The 15,558-nt window shown below is 35.5% G+C and overlaps 1 protein-coding gene across 1 annotated transcript in view; it reads left to right on the plus strand.

The window, feature by feature from the left end:
* Nucleotides 1–3,067: 3,067 nt before the first annotated feature.
* Nucleotides 3,068–15,558, plus strand: part of TRIQK (triple QxxK/R motif containing) — a gene marked incomplete at both ends in the record, with an annotated part of 30,790 nt that continues 18,299 nt past the window's right edge. Inside the window, one exon of the mRNA XM_080693865.1 lies at nucleotides 3,068–3,128. Coding sequence (XP_080549991.1) covers nucleotides 3,068–3,128 — 61 coding nt within the window. The remainder of the gene's footprint in view (nucleotides 3,129–15,558) is intronic.

Raw genomic sequence — 15,558 nt, forward strand, 5'->3', positions numbered from 1 at the left:
TAGCCTCACACAATCAAAATTAAAATAATGACTCCACGTTATAATTAACAAATGCAAAAACACTATGCAAATGAAATTGCTATATGAATAAATTATATCTATCAACATTATTTATGGTGCTTGTCTTGTCAGATTTTTAATGTTTTGAATTAATATCAAGTAAGACTATAGGATTAGGTGATGCCTTGGTTTAATTTATAAAATTTTAAGTATATGTTATCTTATATGTAATAATGACATGGTTTATTAGAGTTGAAGATTTAATTTACTTGACTTTCTATCATCCTTAGATATTTTATGTTCCCAGATATTGCTATATATTATAAATCTGGATGTTATTATGATTAGAAAAAATGAGTTTTTTAGCTAAACTTATAATTTTCTTACATGTAGTAGAAATTATTAAATTGGGATGCCATTTACTGGGTTGGATGGGATCGTTGTTACCTATCGCTGTGAGGATATATATGTATACACAACACACACACACACACACACACACACACAGTAGTTTGATATGAACAGATTTAAAATGCACATGACATTTGAAAACCTTAATAATGCTCACTGGGGAACGTGTAGTTTGATAATTGTAGCAGTTTATATAGAGGCATCTATACTTATTTGTTTTAAATGAAGTAATACTAGCCACTATAACAAATGGGTGTAAAACATATCATGACTGAAATGCTACATGTTTATTTCTTGTTCTTAAAGTAGTATGAAAGAGGAAAAATAATTTGGTTGGATAGATCTCTTCCATGCACTCATTCAGGATCCAGGTTGTTACAGAGCCTGCCATTTTCATCATATTATTTTGTAAGTTACCCTGGAGGTCATTTTCCATTTCATTCAGATGAATGAATACACAAGGAACTTTTAATACATTGGTTCTAAAAGTAGCAAACATTAATTTACTCACATTCTGTTAGCTGAAAATTAGTGATCTGCCTACAACTAGCATCAGAAGTGGCTGGGAAATGTAGCCAAGTATGCCTAGGGAAAAAAAAAAGAAAAAAACGTGTTTTGGGTGAGTAGCAAAAGTTTTTGCTGTTGTTCAGTTTTCTGGCCCTAAAATAGCCATGTACATTTTTTCTTGTCTCCCCAATAAACAAAAACTACTAAGAGTTTCTCATTTACTGCATACAGTTCAAAGCCAAGGATCTAAACTCGAGTCTTCTTTCTCAAGTTAGGTTGTGGCTTTTTAATTTTTATAGACTGAAAAGTCAGATATGTTAATGTATGCCTCTACCTTTCTGTACCTCATAATGATGTGTAATTGCAATGCACCAGTAAATTTAAAAAATTTATCCAGCCTTCCCCAACCTCACCGATAGAGATCTCTTACTTAGACCTCATTTTAGATCTTTTTGGAGGAACTCCCTTGTCTATTATTCTCCATAGCTCTGCCCTTGGTGTTCTTCCTTCTTGATCACACATAAAGTGGATATTACCAACTCTACAGAGATTGCCTTGGGCAAACATGGGCACTTCTTCTACTGGTTGAAGTGTAGAGACCCAAGGGTTGGTTTTCATTTATAGACCTTTTTAGACAGTTTCTGTTTTCTTGGTCAATGTATTTCCCTCAAATTTTACTAAATTTGTTAGAATTTCCGATGAGTCCACATGCCAGTTATTGCACCGCAGTGTTTTTCCCCCCAAGATATAATTTTCAACCTGTGCTTTCTTTCTGTGCTTTTGAACATGTCTGCTTTTTAGCAATAATGTCTACATTGGTTTGAAGCCAGCCTCAGCTAATTAGTGAGGCTGTCAGCAACTTAGTGAGACCCTTTTTCCAAATAAAAAACATAAAATAGCCGGGTGTGGTGGCGCACGCTTATAATCCCCGTGCTTGGGAGGCATAGACAGGAGGATGGTGCATGTTCGAAGCCAGCCACGCGCGCTGTCTTAGGAGACCCTGTTTCCAAATAAAAATGTAAAAATAGGTCTGGGAGTGTAGCCCAGAGGTAGAAGGGCTTCCAGGAACCCCAGTACCACCAAAAAAAGGTATATATAATATTATATAATACATATAATATTCATATATTTATATATAATATATAATATAATAATATATAATATTTATATATTATAATATTTATATAATATATAATATATTATAATATATTATATACATTATAATATATATATTAGGGCTAGGAGAATAGCCCAGAGGTAGAAAGCCTCTGGGTTCCACCCCCAGTACCACAAAAAAAAAAAAAAAAAAAGAGGGACTTTGGATAATGGAGGAAAAACTCCAGGGGAATGAAGGAGGTAGCTTTGGAGAGGTTTGAGAGGGAGGAGAATTAATGGAGAAATTACTTCCACTGACATTATGTACATATGTGGGAACCAGTGGCAATCTCAATATCTTCTATGGAAAAAGGGAGGAGTGGGGAAGGACCTGTGGGAAAACTCATGCACGCTGTGTGCATGTGTGACATTACACTGTGAACCATATAATGGTGTGAGACTTTCATGAACCAATGAAAGTGTAAAATAAAAAACAATATAGTATGTATAATGTGGTAAGCATAAGAGTATAAATAAATTCATTTTTGCTCTTTACATTAAAAGGGGTATAACTAGAACCTAAATTTCACTTTCACTCTCTAAATCATGCTTTTAAGACAAAATGCAAGCCTTTTGAGATTTGAACTTTAGCTTTCCTTTTTATGCAATGTAGTAGATAATTAGAATGAAACATGGTACCAGAACATGCCTATAGCCAACCCATCTGAATAAGTAGTACATGATTTTCACATTTACTAATAGAGGTCTCTAACAGTGTGGTTTAATTGAGCATTGATAGTTCCTGATAAAATGAATGTTACCAAAATAAATGATTAGGGAATTTAATTATTATCAACTGTTTCCTTGATAATTTATTATAAAGGATTTTGTGTTCTTTATGGATAATTAGTAGAAATGAGTTAAAGTCATGTTCACACATTGCTTTAAAATGAATTTTAAGAAATAAGTTATTCCTGAAATTTGTTGATAGTCTTTTTAAAAGCTCCATTAAAATTGTTTTCTTTCTCTTCAGCAGGCATTTTGGAGATCAAAGATGGGTAGAAAAGATGCTTCTACTATAAAACTTCCTGTTGATCAGTACAGAAAGCAAATTGGTAAGCAGTGAATTCCCTTTGATACACTTCTGTAAACTAATAGAAAGAAAAAAGCAATTATGTATGCTATTATGACATCATTTTAATACATAGGATAGCAATATGTGAATAAAGATTTAATAGAGCTTTTTTCCAGAGCAAAGTAAGGACAACTTTGTTTACTAGTAAAGATATATATTCTCTGTACTGGCGACATAATGAGTATTTATAAAAATAATACCTGCATAGGTTGTAAGGGAAAACCCTCAAATTTTAAAGACTCAGTATTCAATAACCATATTCTTTGATGAAAGTGGAGTTCATTCAAAATCAGAAGAGAAAAGGTAACATCTCCTCTCCATCTACCACTCTTTTCTTTTGTGTGCTTCCTTTCATATCTACCCACTTCCTTGCTTTTGGAAATGAAAAAGCAACAAGTTAATAAAAGGTAAATATTTAAGTGACTGGAGAATAAAAATTATGATAGAAGTTAGATAGCAAATAAATACAATTGGTGCCAATGATAGTACATATCTAGTTGATAAATATGACACGTGGGCACACTCCACAAATTAAGAAGTCTGCAAAACAAAAGACATGCAAGGTAAAAAAAAATGATACAAATAACTGATTAGAATTTTTTTGTTTTTTATTCAGTAATATACTGGAATATAGAGTTATATTTTGCTATGTATAAGTATACATACACACACAGAAAAAATAATTAACTATAGTCAAGCCAATTAAAAAAAAAAACCTATCATTTCGCATAGTTACCTCTTTTATGTGGCTAGGACCACTAAAAATCTACTCTCGGCAATTTTCCATTTTACAATACAATATTATTTTATAGTCCTCATGTTGTACATTTAATCTTTAGATTTACTTACCCTACATAACTAGAACTTTGTATCCTTTTACCTATATCTACCCATTCTCTATTCCCCTCTCCCTGATCTCTGGCAATCACCATTCTTCCTCTTTTTTGTGTGTTTGACTTTTTTTTTTTTTTTTGGTGGTACTGGGGTGCCTGGAAACCCTTCTACCTCCAGGTTACACTCCCAGACACCTATTTTTTATCTTTTTATTTTGAAACAGGGTCTCTTAAGCCAGCGCGGCTGGCTTCGAACCTGCCCAATCCTCCTGTCTCCACCTCCCAAGTGCGGGGATTAGGAGCGTGCGCCACCACGCCTGGCTGAGTTTTTTTTTTTTATTTTTTTTTATTTTTTTTAATTAATTTATTTTTTAAATTGGTGCATTGTAGTCATATATCAATCACATTGGAGTACAAGACTTGAGAGGATATACAAGCACACATCATCCAATTAGCCCTCCTCCAGCCCCCATCCCATTCCCTCCCCCTCCCTCCATCCCACACTTCTTTGGTGATTTACTTTGATACATTTGTTTATGTACCTCCTGCGTTTTAAAGAGGCTTCGTCCTCCAGTATTACATACCCTCTGATTGGTCACATTAGTTGCTTCACTATAGGGCCCTTTCTATAGCTCAACCTCTTCCTGTTGCCCTTTTCCTCCTAGTTATTGCTGATTAAGAGAAGCGTCTGATTTATATTTTCTGCAATATTTCTCTGTGCATGCTGCGTTGCAAGTACCAATCCCACTCTTGATGGTCCCAGTAGTGGCCTGGCTACTCAGTGGACTGATCCAGACCTCGTGGCTCAAGCAGCGGCCTTGCCTCATGGGAGGCCCCAGTTCTGGTCTCGCTGGCCCCTGAACCGGTCTAACCCCTAAGCTGGCTTTGGTCCCGACCTTGGAGGCCGCAGGAGTGATCTTGCCTCACGCCAGGCTCCGATGCTGGCCATTGGCCCCTGCACCGGTCTAACCCCTTGGCAGGATTCCAATCCTGGCCTCGGAGGCCCCAGCACCGGCCTAGCCTCATGGCAGGCTCCAATGCCGGCCTCGTAGCCACCAGCACCAGCCTAACCCCTTGGCAGGCTCCGATCCCGGCCTCGGAGGCCCCAGCACTGGTCATGCTTCAAGGCAGGCTCCGATGCCGGCCTCGCTGGCCCCAGCACCGGCCTAACCCCTCGGCAGTCTCTTATCCTGGCCTCAGAGGCCCCAGTACTGGCCTTGCCTCAAGGCAGGCTCCGATGCTGGCCTCGCTGGCCCCAGCACCGGCCTAACCCCTTGGCAGGCTCCGATCACGGATTTGGAGGCCCCAGTACCAGCCTTGCCTCAAGGCAGGCTCCGATGCCGGCCTCACTGGCCCCAGCACCAGCCTAACCCCTCGGCAGGCTCCGATCCCTGGCTGAGTTTTTTTAAAATTACAAATATAAGAGGTGATGTAGTATTTTTATTTCTGTGTCTTTTTTATTTCACTTCCCGTAATATCCTCCAGGTTCAACTATGTTGTTCCAAATGGCAAGATCTCCTTTGATAAAAACAGAATGACATTTCACGTATGTATGTTTATCTGGGTGTGTATATATAGGTATATACATACATCACAATTTCTCCATCTTGTCATTTGTTAACAAATACTTAGGTTATTTTCATACCTGGGCTATTGTGAATGATAAAGTTTTGTTTGTGGGAATAAAGATAACTCCACAATGTGCTACTTTCTTTTCCTTTTATTATATACCCAGGAGAGGTTGGAGGGCTCATATGGTAGTTTTATGTTGAGGAACCTACACACTCTTTTCCATAATGGCTCCCCCAATAGTATATAGTGTTCATTCTTCTCCATACACTCACCAACGCAGTATCTTTAGTTTTTTGATGAAGGCTTTCCCAACAGATGGGAGACTATAGCACACTTTGGTCTTATTTGCATTTTCTTGGTATCTAGGAAAATTGATTACATTTTTATGAACCTGTTGGCCATTTTTGTATCTTCTTTAAGACGGAGTCTATTCTGCTTCTTGGCCCATTTTTAAACAGGCTGTTTGCTTGATATTGAGTTGTGTGAGTGCCTTATACATTTGTACTAACTCTCAAATTATGATTCACAATTTTTTATGTTTTTATTGATGCATTTTAATTATTCATCATAGTAAGGTTCAAATCACACAAACAAAAACACACAAAGGTCTTTGTATGTTTCTCTTTAGCTCCCACACCACTACCAACTCCTCCCTGTACATGTTAGTAAGTTTGGTAGTGATAGTTTCTAATGTAGACTTAACCGTATTGGATTGCTGCATTCCTCAAGCCTCATTTTCTCACCCCTCCCTCCTCCCCCATCACTGTCCTCTGTTTTACTAGTCTCTCTCTCTCTCTCTTAATTTGATTGAAACTCCTTTGTTTCCTATTTTCATTCTAGCTTCTACATATAAAACATATGACCTTGACTGTATTTACCTCTTTTCTCTTATAATGAACTCTTCATAAACTACTTGTAATGTTTTTTTCTTGGGTTCTGTTAGTCTCATAGTAATATTGGTTAATCACCTATATTTTGTTTAGTAGTTTTATTTTTTATTAAATTATTTTCATTTACACTTGTGTTTTTATGTTTGGTTTATCTCTGAGTCTTTATTTTATTTTATTTATTTTTTATTTTTTTGTTTTTTGGTGGTACTGGGGTTCCTGGAAGCCCTTCTACCTCCACCTCTGGGCTACACTCCAAGACCTATTTTATAGTTTTTTATGTGGAAACAGGGTCTCTTAAGCCAGCGAGGCTAGCTTCGAACCTGCGTGATCCTCCTGTCTCTGCCTCCCAAGCACCAAGCGCGGGGATTACAAGCATGCGCCACCACGCCTGGCTTAAGAGTCTTTATTTTTAAGCAAGCAAATTTAATTCGATCACATTTTATTTACTATCAATAAACAATCTGAATTTCCCCAATTTTATTTTCTATTTTTTATTTGTAATGAATTTTTCTTGCCAGTCTTCATTCTAACCTTCATGCAAAAATTTTTTGGACTGTTTTAATTTAAAAAGGCCTTAATGTTTTTTATTCAATTTTTGCTTTTATTTATTTATTTATATTTTGATTTTCTCAATGTTTCTAGGTTATTTAAGTAAGTGTAGCAATTTTATATCAATTTTAAATTGTTATATATGGTTATTCTTTCCTATTTTCATGTTTATATATGTATATATATGTTTGTCTATGAAATATAACTATTCTTGGAGGCAGAAGCTTTTATTTCTTTTCTATTTTTGTCTCTAGTCATATTCATAGAGATATTTAGTAAATATTTGCTTAAATACCAATAAAGCAATTTTCCTAATTCTCAGGTATTAAAATTTTAAGCCGGGCGTGGTGGCGCACACTTGTAATCCCCATGCTTGGAAGGCTGAGACAGGAGGATTGTGCAGGTTCAAAGCCAGCCTCAGCTATGTAGTGAGGCTCTCAGCAACTTAGTGAGACCCTGTTTCCAAATAAAATATATATTTAAAAAATAGGTCTGGGAGTGTAGCCAAAGGCCTCTGGGTTCCATCTCCAGTACCACTAAAAAAAAAAAAAAAAAAAAAAAAAAAAAAAAAAAAAAATTATATACCTATCTTTAAACTGTCTTGAAATAATAGTGTCTTTATCAGAGGTGAAAACTTGCTAAAATGTATACTATGTAACTTTTTTGACATTTATTTTGCCTTCTCTGTTATTCTTTTTATTGTTTTCCTCTGGTTTTACTTCCTTACTTACCCAAGAATACCTGTGTATACCATCTATTTTTTTCCAAGTACAAACTAAAGTTTGATATACCAAGGTATAAGAAGTCCTTATTTTTATTCTGAATATAAAAGACTACAAATGTGAAGCTGAAATGAGGGAGGAAAGTTCTTTCAATAACATTGATGGCTTTAAAGTAGATGTTTGAAGTTTAAGCTTGTAATCATATACCACAAAACAAACCTTTGAATTCATACCAATGTCTACACCATTTTTTCATGAATGCCATGAACTGAATTTCTCTGAGTTTTAGTTCTACTATGTAAACATGTTTACTTTCTTCACTTGTTAAATCTTCTGTAAGTAAAAATTCCTTGGGTGAAGGCTATCTATAAATAAGTAAATAAATGGATAAGTAAGTAAGCTTGGGGAGGCTTAGACAAGAGGATTACAGGTTTGAGGCCAGCATATGGTAATTTAGCAAGACACTAAAATAGGTCCAGGGTATAGCTCAGAGGTATAACATCCCTGGGTTCAATTCTCAGTTCCACACACACACACAAAATGTTTGATATACTTTATTATAATATCATCTATTTAACTATATTTCTCCTCTGTGTATAACATATCGTTTGGTTAAATTTTTAATATTTTTAAAAATTATAGCAATTTAATGGTTTAACCTTGTAGGAGCACAAATGATAGTACTTGCTTTTTTATATGGTGTTAATTGATGTGCCAAGTTTTTTTGTCCAAGCATTGAAAAATTATCATTTCTTTTAATTATCTTTATGTCATTAAAACAAAAATGATCACATAAGTCTTTTATTTCTCCTGATTAATTTACCATAGTACAGCTATGTTAATATAAATATGAGAGCCAGGCGTGGTGATACACTCTTGTAATCCCAGTACTTGGGAGGCTGAGACAGGAAGATCACAGATTTGAGGCTAGCCTCAGCTATGTAGTGAGGCTTTCTGTGACTTAGTGGGACTGTTTAAAAATAAAGAATAAAAACTAGGGCTGGGAGTATAGCTCGGAGGTAGAATGCCCCTGGGTCCCATCCCTAGTTCCACAATAACTAAATAAATTAATTAATTAATAAACAAATAAATAATATGAGAAAAACTTGTTTGCAAATTTCACTTATATAGATAATATCCCTCCATTTTTTCTATATCATTTTGTATAGTTGGCTACCATATAGCTGGTAATCTACTGGATATATTTTTATTATGTTCATGGTTTTGTAATAATTGTGTGTACTGCTCACAGAGGTGGCTTAACATTCTCATTCCCAAAAGACAATATTTTATATAAATTTTAGTGATAAAATACTTAGAAAGTGGCATTTTACTACCTCTAAAGCAGTATTTTACTACCTCTATATTTAACATGCATTAGGTATTTCTAACCATCTAGGCAGACTAGATATTTCAAGTAAGGGTTCAAAACTGATTAAGTTTTTAATTATTTTCTTGTGAGAATTTATAATTGCATTCATCATGAAAGTACCAAAATGTAGATCATTATTTGTTACTATATCTCCTGAAGATTGTTATAGGATTTCTCAAGAAAAAACTATTAACTTAGAGTTTTATAATGAGTCCTGTGTAGTTATATGTAGTTTATAAATAAACAGTAACTAAAAATTGTGTTCTTATGGGAGTTGAGAAATTACATGACAAATCGCATTATACTTTTATATGTAATTTTGGTAATATGAGAAAAATAAGATTCCAAGTAGTGTTTTGCCTTGTGAAAATGGGAGGAGGGATTTGAAACAGTTGATGAGAATTATTCTAAAAATGTCGAAGGCAATATAAAAGCCTTTAATGTTGATTACCAAATATTATTTGTCAGTATTTTGGCATGTGTAAATAACTCATCTTTCAATAATTCATTTGAGTAATTAAATTTAGATTGCAAATTTTTCTTTTCAAATATTTTGACTCTTATCTCTCTGCTTTTCTATTGTATCTTAATTGGTGTGGTCTATATAAATGGACAATAAATTATATATCTTTGTTATAGAGATCAGACAGTGAATAGAACTTGGTATTCATCCCAGACAGAATTATGATTGAATGTATTTGCAAGATTAAAGCACTGAATTTACTTTTTTTCTAATTAAAGGTAATTAAAGATTTCCAGACACAAATAAAAGACAATGAATTGAGGAATAAGTGTAGGAGCAAGTCCATTTGCAGGTGAAAAGATGTGCCTTTGAAGCAGAACCAGCTGTATTTTCATTGAAAGAATAACAGTTTAGGAAGCTTTTCTGCATGTGCTTGCTTGATAGCATAATGTACTCATAAGCAGCTTATGCAGTATTCAGAAAATAACAGTGCATTAATTTTTAAAGCAGCAAAGGCAGAGGGAGAGCAGTATTGCTGCACTGATAATGAATGTGGTGAGTGTAAAGTCCACTGTCAAGAAAGGAAAAAACAGCAAGCTTCTGAAAAAAGACCATTTATAAAATAATAACCATATAGTTATGCTGTAATGAACATGAACAGCAATATCAACAAAGGGCAAAATGCAGTCTTGTTTCTGGGCAAGGGTAAAGAATTGATCACAAAATAAAACAAACAAAACAAAACCAAGAGCAGTTAAGCAAACTATTTATTAAACTAAGGGAACTCCCAGGTAGAACTGTGTATGCTATAGTTAAAACTGACTTTTACTGTCAATATGAAATAATTCCTATCATACAGATTTTAGGTTGATTTAAGTAGAATATATAAATTACTGTATCATTTTCTAAAATAATTAATGAGGATGATTAATAATGATAGTAAGATAGTAAAACATTTGAGTTGTATTAAATGTTTTAAGATACATAACATTATATCTCTTACTAGATATATTTTATATCTTCTTAAATACATGGTTCCTTTCAGGGATGGTGTTCATGCTTATGTTAAATGAGTTCTATTTGTGCTCAGTATATAAGCAAATGAACTTTATATACAGATAATATCTACTGATTATAAATGTGGCTTTTTAAAGTATTTTACTTGAAAAACAGATTATCTGCAGAGTATATGTAAATAGACATTATGAAAATTGGTGCTACTATCTTTGCCATAAAAATCTAGCATAATTATAAAAATTTTATTAATGTATAATTTTTAACTATGATTTTGCTTTTCATTAATACCACCCCTCTTTAATACTTAAAGCAGGAAATTATGTTGATTGTGTAACATTCATTTATGTAAACCATAAAACTATACATTTATAATATATATTTCACAGTAGAAAGCACAGGCAGGCTTGTTTGGATTGCTAAAGTTTGAACTGGATTGACACAAGTATTATTTAGTGAATCTTAGTCTTCTGTAATTGGAAGATATCTGATAGGTAATCTTTTGGCACAAGTTAAAAATTCACCAAGTGATGTGTGCATGTGTTTCTATAACTTTGAACCTCATTATGATTTATAATTACAATGCATTAATAAAAATATTGAAATGATGTCTGGGAGAAGTGTCAGTGTTCATTCCACTTTGTAATATAAAATATGAGCCAGAGATGGAAAAAGTCATGATTCCAGAGGAAAACAAGAAATAGAACTGGTGATAAAAAGAGAAAGTGCTTCTGGGTCAAAAATTTATATAGTTCTTGTTAATCTTTTTCAGATCTTTGTACATGTTCTCTCTCTCTCTCTTTCGCCACCTCCTGCACACTTTCATGTTATTTCAAGTTGGATTTCTGTTTCTTACAATGAGAATAATCCCGGTTAGAATCTAAGAATACTCCCAGCATTTTCAACACCTCCCAGACAAGCATATCAATCTAGCTTGATTTGCTGTCCCGAATCCAGAATCTTAAGTGATATTCAGCCTTTATTTTTTTAAAAAAAACAGGGCTTAGGGGATCCTGTTCTGATCCAGACTGAAAGAAGAAGGAATATTTTTAAAATTTTGATAATAGTGACTTTTAGGAATTTAGTTATGTAGCAAGAATAGCTATTACATTCTAGTAGCAAGCAAAGGAATTTCAGGTTGAGTCTACCATTCTCAGTTCTCTAACTAGACATAGCAGTTGTATTTTATGATCTCGCTCTTTCAGTATTCATTCTAGATCTTTTCCCTAGCAATTATCTTAGTTTTTTGGGGGGTTTTGACTTTATTTTTATTTTTAATTTTTAATTGGTACACTGTATTCATACATCATAATGGGACAAAAAAAAAAAAAACTTTTGTAGACATGCATACACACATCGCCCAGTTAGCCCCTACCTGATCCCCACCCCATTCCATCCCCATCTCTCCTTCCAATGCTTGGCTTACTGGTTGACATCTAGTATTATAGCAATTTATCCAAAATTAACAATGATAATCTCACATAACAGTTTCATTTGTCTGATACCAAGCTTTTGATGACTTAAAGATAACATTTCAATATTTCTTTTTGCTTTCTTTCTTACCAGAGAATTTTTTTCTCTTTTTTTTAGGTGTAACTATCATACATTTATTTATTTATTTTTCAGAAAAAAATCTATCCTAATATGGAATATGGACTCTAGATACCCAAAATGATCTCGAAAAAGAACAAAGGTAGAAGATGTATATTTTCTGATTTCAAACCTTATAAAGCTACAATAATTGAAACAGTGTAGTACTGTTATAAAGGCAGATATAAACCATTGGAGTTAAATAAAAGCCTAGAAATAAATTCTTCCATATATTGTCAAGTTATTTTTGACAAGGTTTCCATGAACATTTGGTGGAGGAAATAATAATCTTTTAACTAAATATTGTTGAAAAATAATAATTACTTAAAAAAGAATAAAATTGGACCCTTACCTAACACTATATACAAATATTAACTCAAAATTGATAAAAGACCTAAATATAAATCTTAAGACTATAAACTTTTAGAAGAAAATCTGGGTCATAAAACCTCACAACATTGAAATTGGCAGTGATTTCTTGGATATGATTTCAATGGCACAGGCAACAGAAGGGCAAATAACCCCCCCAAAAAAAATATTGTATATCCAAAGACAATGTAAACAGAGTTAAAAGTTACTGATAGAAAGGAATAAAATATTTCTAAATGCTATATCTGAAGGTATATTAACATTCCAAATAGAAATCCTAAAAATTAGCAACAATAAAAGCAAACAATACAATTTAGAAATAGGTAAAACACTAACATAAATAATGAATCTCCAAAGATAACTAATCTTAGTTTTCTGTTGGATGGAAAATCTTGTTTCTCTGGTTCTGGTGTATATTACCTATTTCTTCTTTGTAGTTAATCTCTTTGAGTATTTTCTCTAGTGCTGGTTTTTTGTTTTTTTTTTTTAATTTATTTTTTATTGGTGCAATGTATTCATACATCATTAGCGCTGGTTTTGAAGACATAAATTCCTTCAGTTTCTGTTTGTCATGGAAGCTTCTTATTTTCCCATCTAATTTGATAGAAAGTTTTGGTGGGTAGGAAATTTTTGGCTGGAAGTTGTTTTCTTTCAGAGTTTGGAATATGTTACTCCAAGCCCTTCTGGCTCTCATGACTTGGTTTGGGAAGTCTGGAGTGATTCTAGTTGGTTTGCCTCTGAATGTCACTTGGCCCTTTGTTTTTGTTGCCTTTAAGATTCTCTGCTTGGCTTCCACATTGGTCATTTTGACAATTATGTGGTGTGGGGATCCTCTTCTCTGATCCTGTCTAAAGGGAGTTCTATAAGTTTCCTGGATCTGTGTATCAACCTCTTGCACTATGTTTGGAAAATTTTCTGCTATTACTTCCTTTAAGAGATTGTTTGTGGTGAGCCGCCATTGAAAGATGGCGCCGGCTTCCTGCCTCTGAGCTTGATTAGGCACATGGCTGTGCAGGAAGCAACTCCATATTTGGAGGCTAGGGTTGCGTAACACATGACGTGGTGGTAACCTGACGAGCGTGAGCCAGTGAGTGAGTGAGATGTGGCAAGAAGTGATTGGGGGAGTTAATGTTTATAATGCCCTGTGCGAGGCAGATCTTCGCCATTCCGTTATTACGAGTATCCTGAATAAACGGCTTGCAAGAAGAGCTTCGTGTCGTGTCTTAATCGCTGGTCGAGGGACGCGACAACTGGTGGCCCGTACGGGGAAAAAACAGCTCCCGTGCGTGAAGCTCAGAACTTGCTGTCGTCAGGGAAGGTGCACCGGTAAGTCCCCTGGTAAGTTGGGGGGTCCGCGAAAAATGCGGGTAACCGCTCTCACCTGTGGATAAGGGGAGAGCAAATCCAGTAGAGCTGCGATCAAAGCAGACGGGAAAGTGACAGTAGAGCTGCGATCAAAGCAGACGCGGGAAAGTGACAGTAGAGCTGCGATCAAAGCAGACGCGGGAAAGTGGAAGTAGAGCCGCGGTCAAGCAGACGCGGGAAAGTGAAAAGTGGAATTGCGGTTAAAGCAGACGCGGGAAAGTGAAAGTGGAGTTGCGGTCAAGCAGACGCGAAAAGGTGAAAGTGGAATTGCGGTTAAAGCAGATGCGGGAACGCAAAGGTAAAGCCGCGATTAAGGCGGACCATTTGTTGCGGTCAAGCAGACGCGAAAAAGTGAAAGTGGAATTGCGGTTAAAGCAGTCGCGGGAACGCGAAGGTAGAGCCGCGATCAAAGCGGACCATTTTTGAATTTCATTTTGAGCTTAGTTTTGGGATGGGGGCTTCACAGTCTCATCCAATTTTTTTGGCTCTCCAGGAGCTACTTTATTCTAGAAGTTTAGAATTTAGAGAGTCTACTTTAGAGAAATTTTTAAATGATTGTGACAGAGCTGCTCCATGGTTTGCTGTCTCAGGTAACCTGACAGTTCCTAGTTGGGAAAAGCTTGGTCGAGATCTTGAATATGCCAAGCAACAGGGAAGCCTTAATCCCTGTGTTCTACCTATTTGGAAATTGGTCAAAGGTTGTTTAAAAGATCAAAAATATGATGATGCTATTAAGGAAGGGCAAACCGCCCTCGAGTTACTCAAAGAACAGAAATCTGAAAAGCATAAGTCAGAACGGGCAGTTAGTGAAGCAAAGGAACCTGTCTGTTCCTCACTCTATCCGAATTTGTCTGAATTTAAAGGGCCAGACTCCTCTTCTGATTCTTCTGATGAAGAAAAGGGTTCGTTAAAGAAACAAATGGCCTGTGTGTCAATTCATTCAGCCTCGAAAAAATCTCGTTTGCCTAAATTAGATCCGGACTTTCCTATGCCCTCAGGTTTACAAGATCCTCCTCCTGGGCCACCGCCATCCTTACCATCCTCCACTCAGGGATCTCATAATTCCTTTTGCCCTCAAGTTTGGTCACGTGTTAGAACTGAGCTCCCGTTGGCCTTTCCTATTTTTCAAGATACACAGGGTGCTTGTTTTTATGAACCCCTTGATTTTAAGGTCATTAAGGCATTAGCAGAATCAGTTCGCATGTATGGGGTCACAGCTTCCTTTACATTAGCCCAAGTGGAAGCTCTGGTTAGAAACTGCATGACGCCAGGGGACTGGAATGGATTAACACGAGCATGCCTCACCCCTGGACAATTTTTGGAATGGAAGGCCTTTAACATAGAATATGCCTCTGATCAGGCTGCTGCTAATGCTCTTGCTGGAAATCCTCAATGGGATCGAGATATGATTTTAGGACAAGGGCTACATGCCCAAAACCAAACCCGACTTCCTTTGGAAGTTTATAATCAAATAAATTTTTGTGCTATTAGAGCATGGAAATCCCTTAGGAGCTCAGGGGAATCTGCTGGTAATCTAACCAAAATTAAGAACAAGTTGAGGTATTATGGCAGCTTGCACAGCTTGGATGTAAATGGAGATATCCTGGTCTCTGTGTTACCAGCGTTCAATATGAAAATTTTACAAAAGCCGCTAACCTGTCTCGGGAGTTG

The sequence above is a fragment of the Muscardinus avellanarius genome (genome assembly GCF_963383645.1).
Source record: "Muscardinus avellanarius genome assembly, chromosome: 4".
NCBI classification, from domain to species: Eukaryota; Metazoa; Chordata; class Mammalia; order Rodentia; family Gliridae; genus Muscardinus; species Muscardinus avellanarius.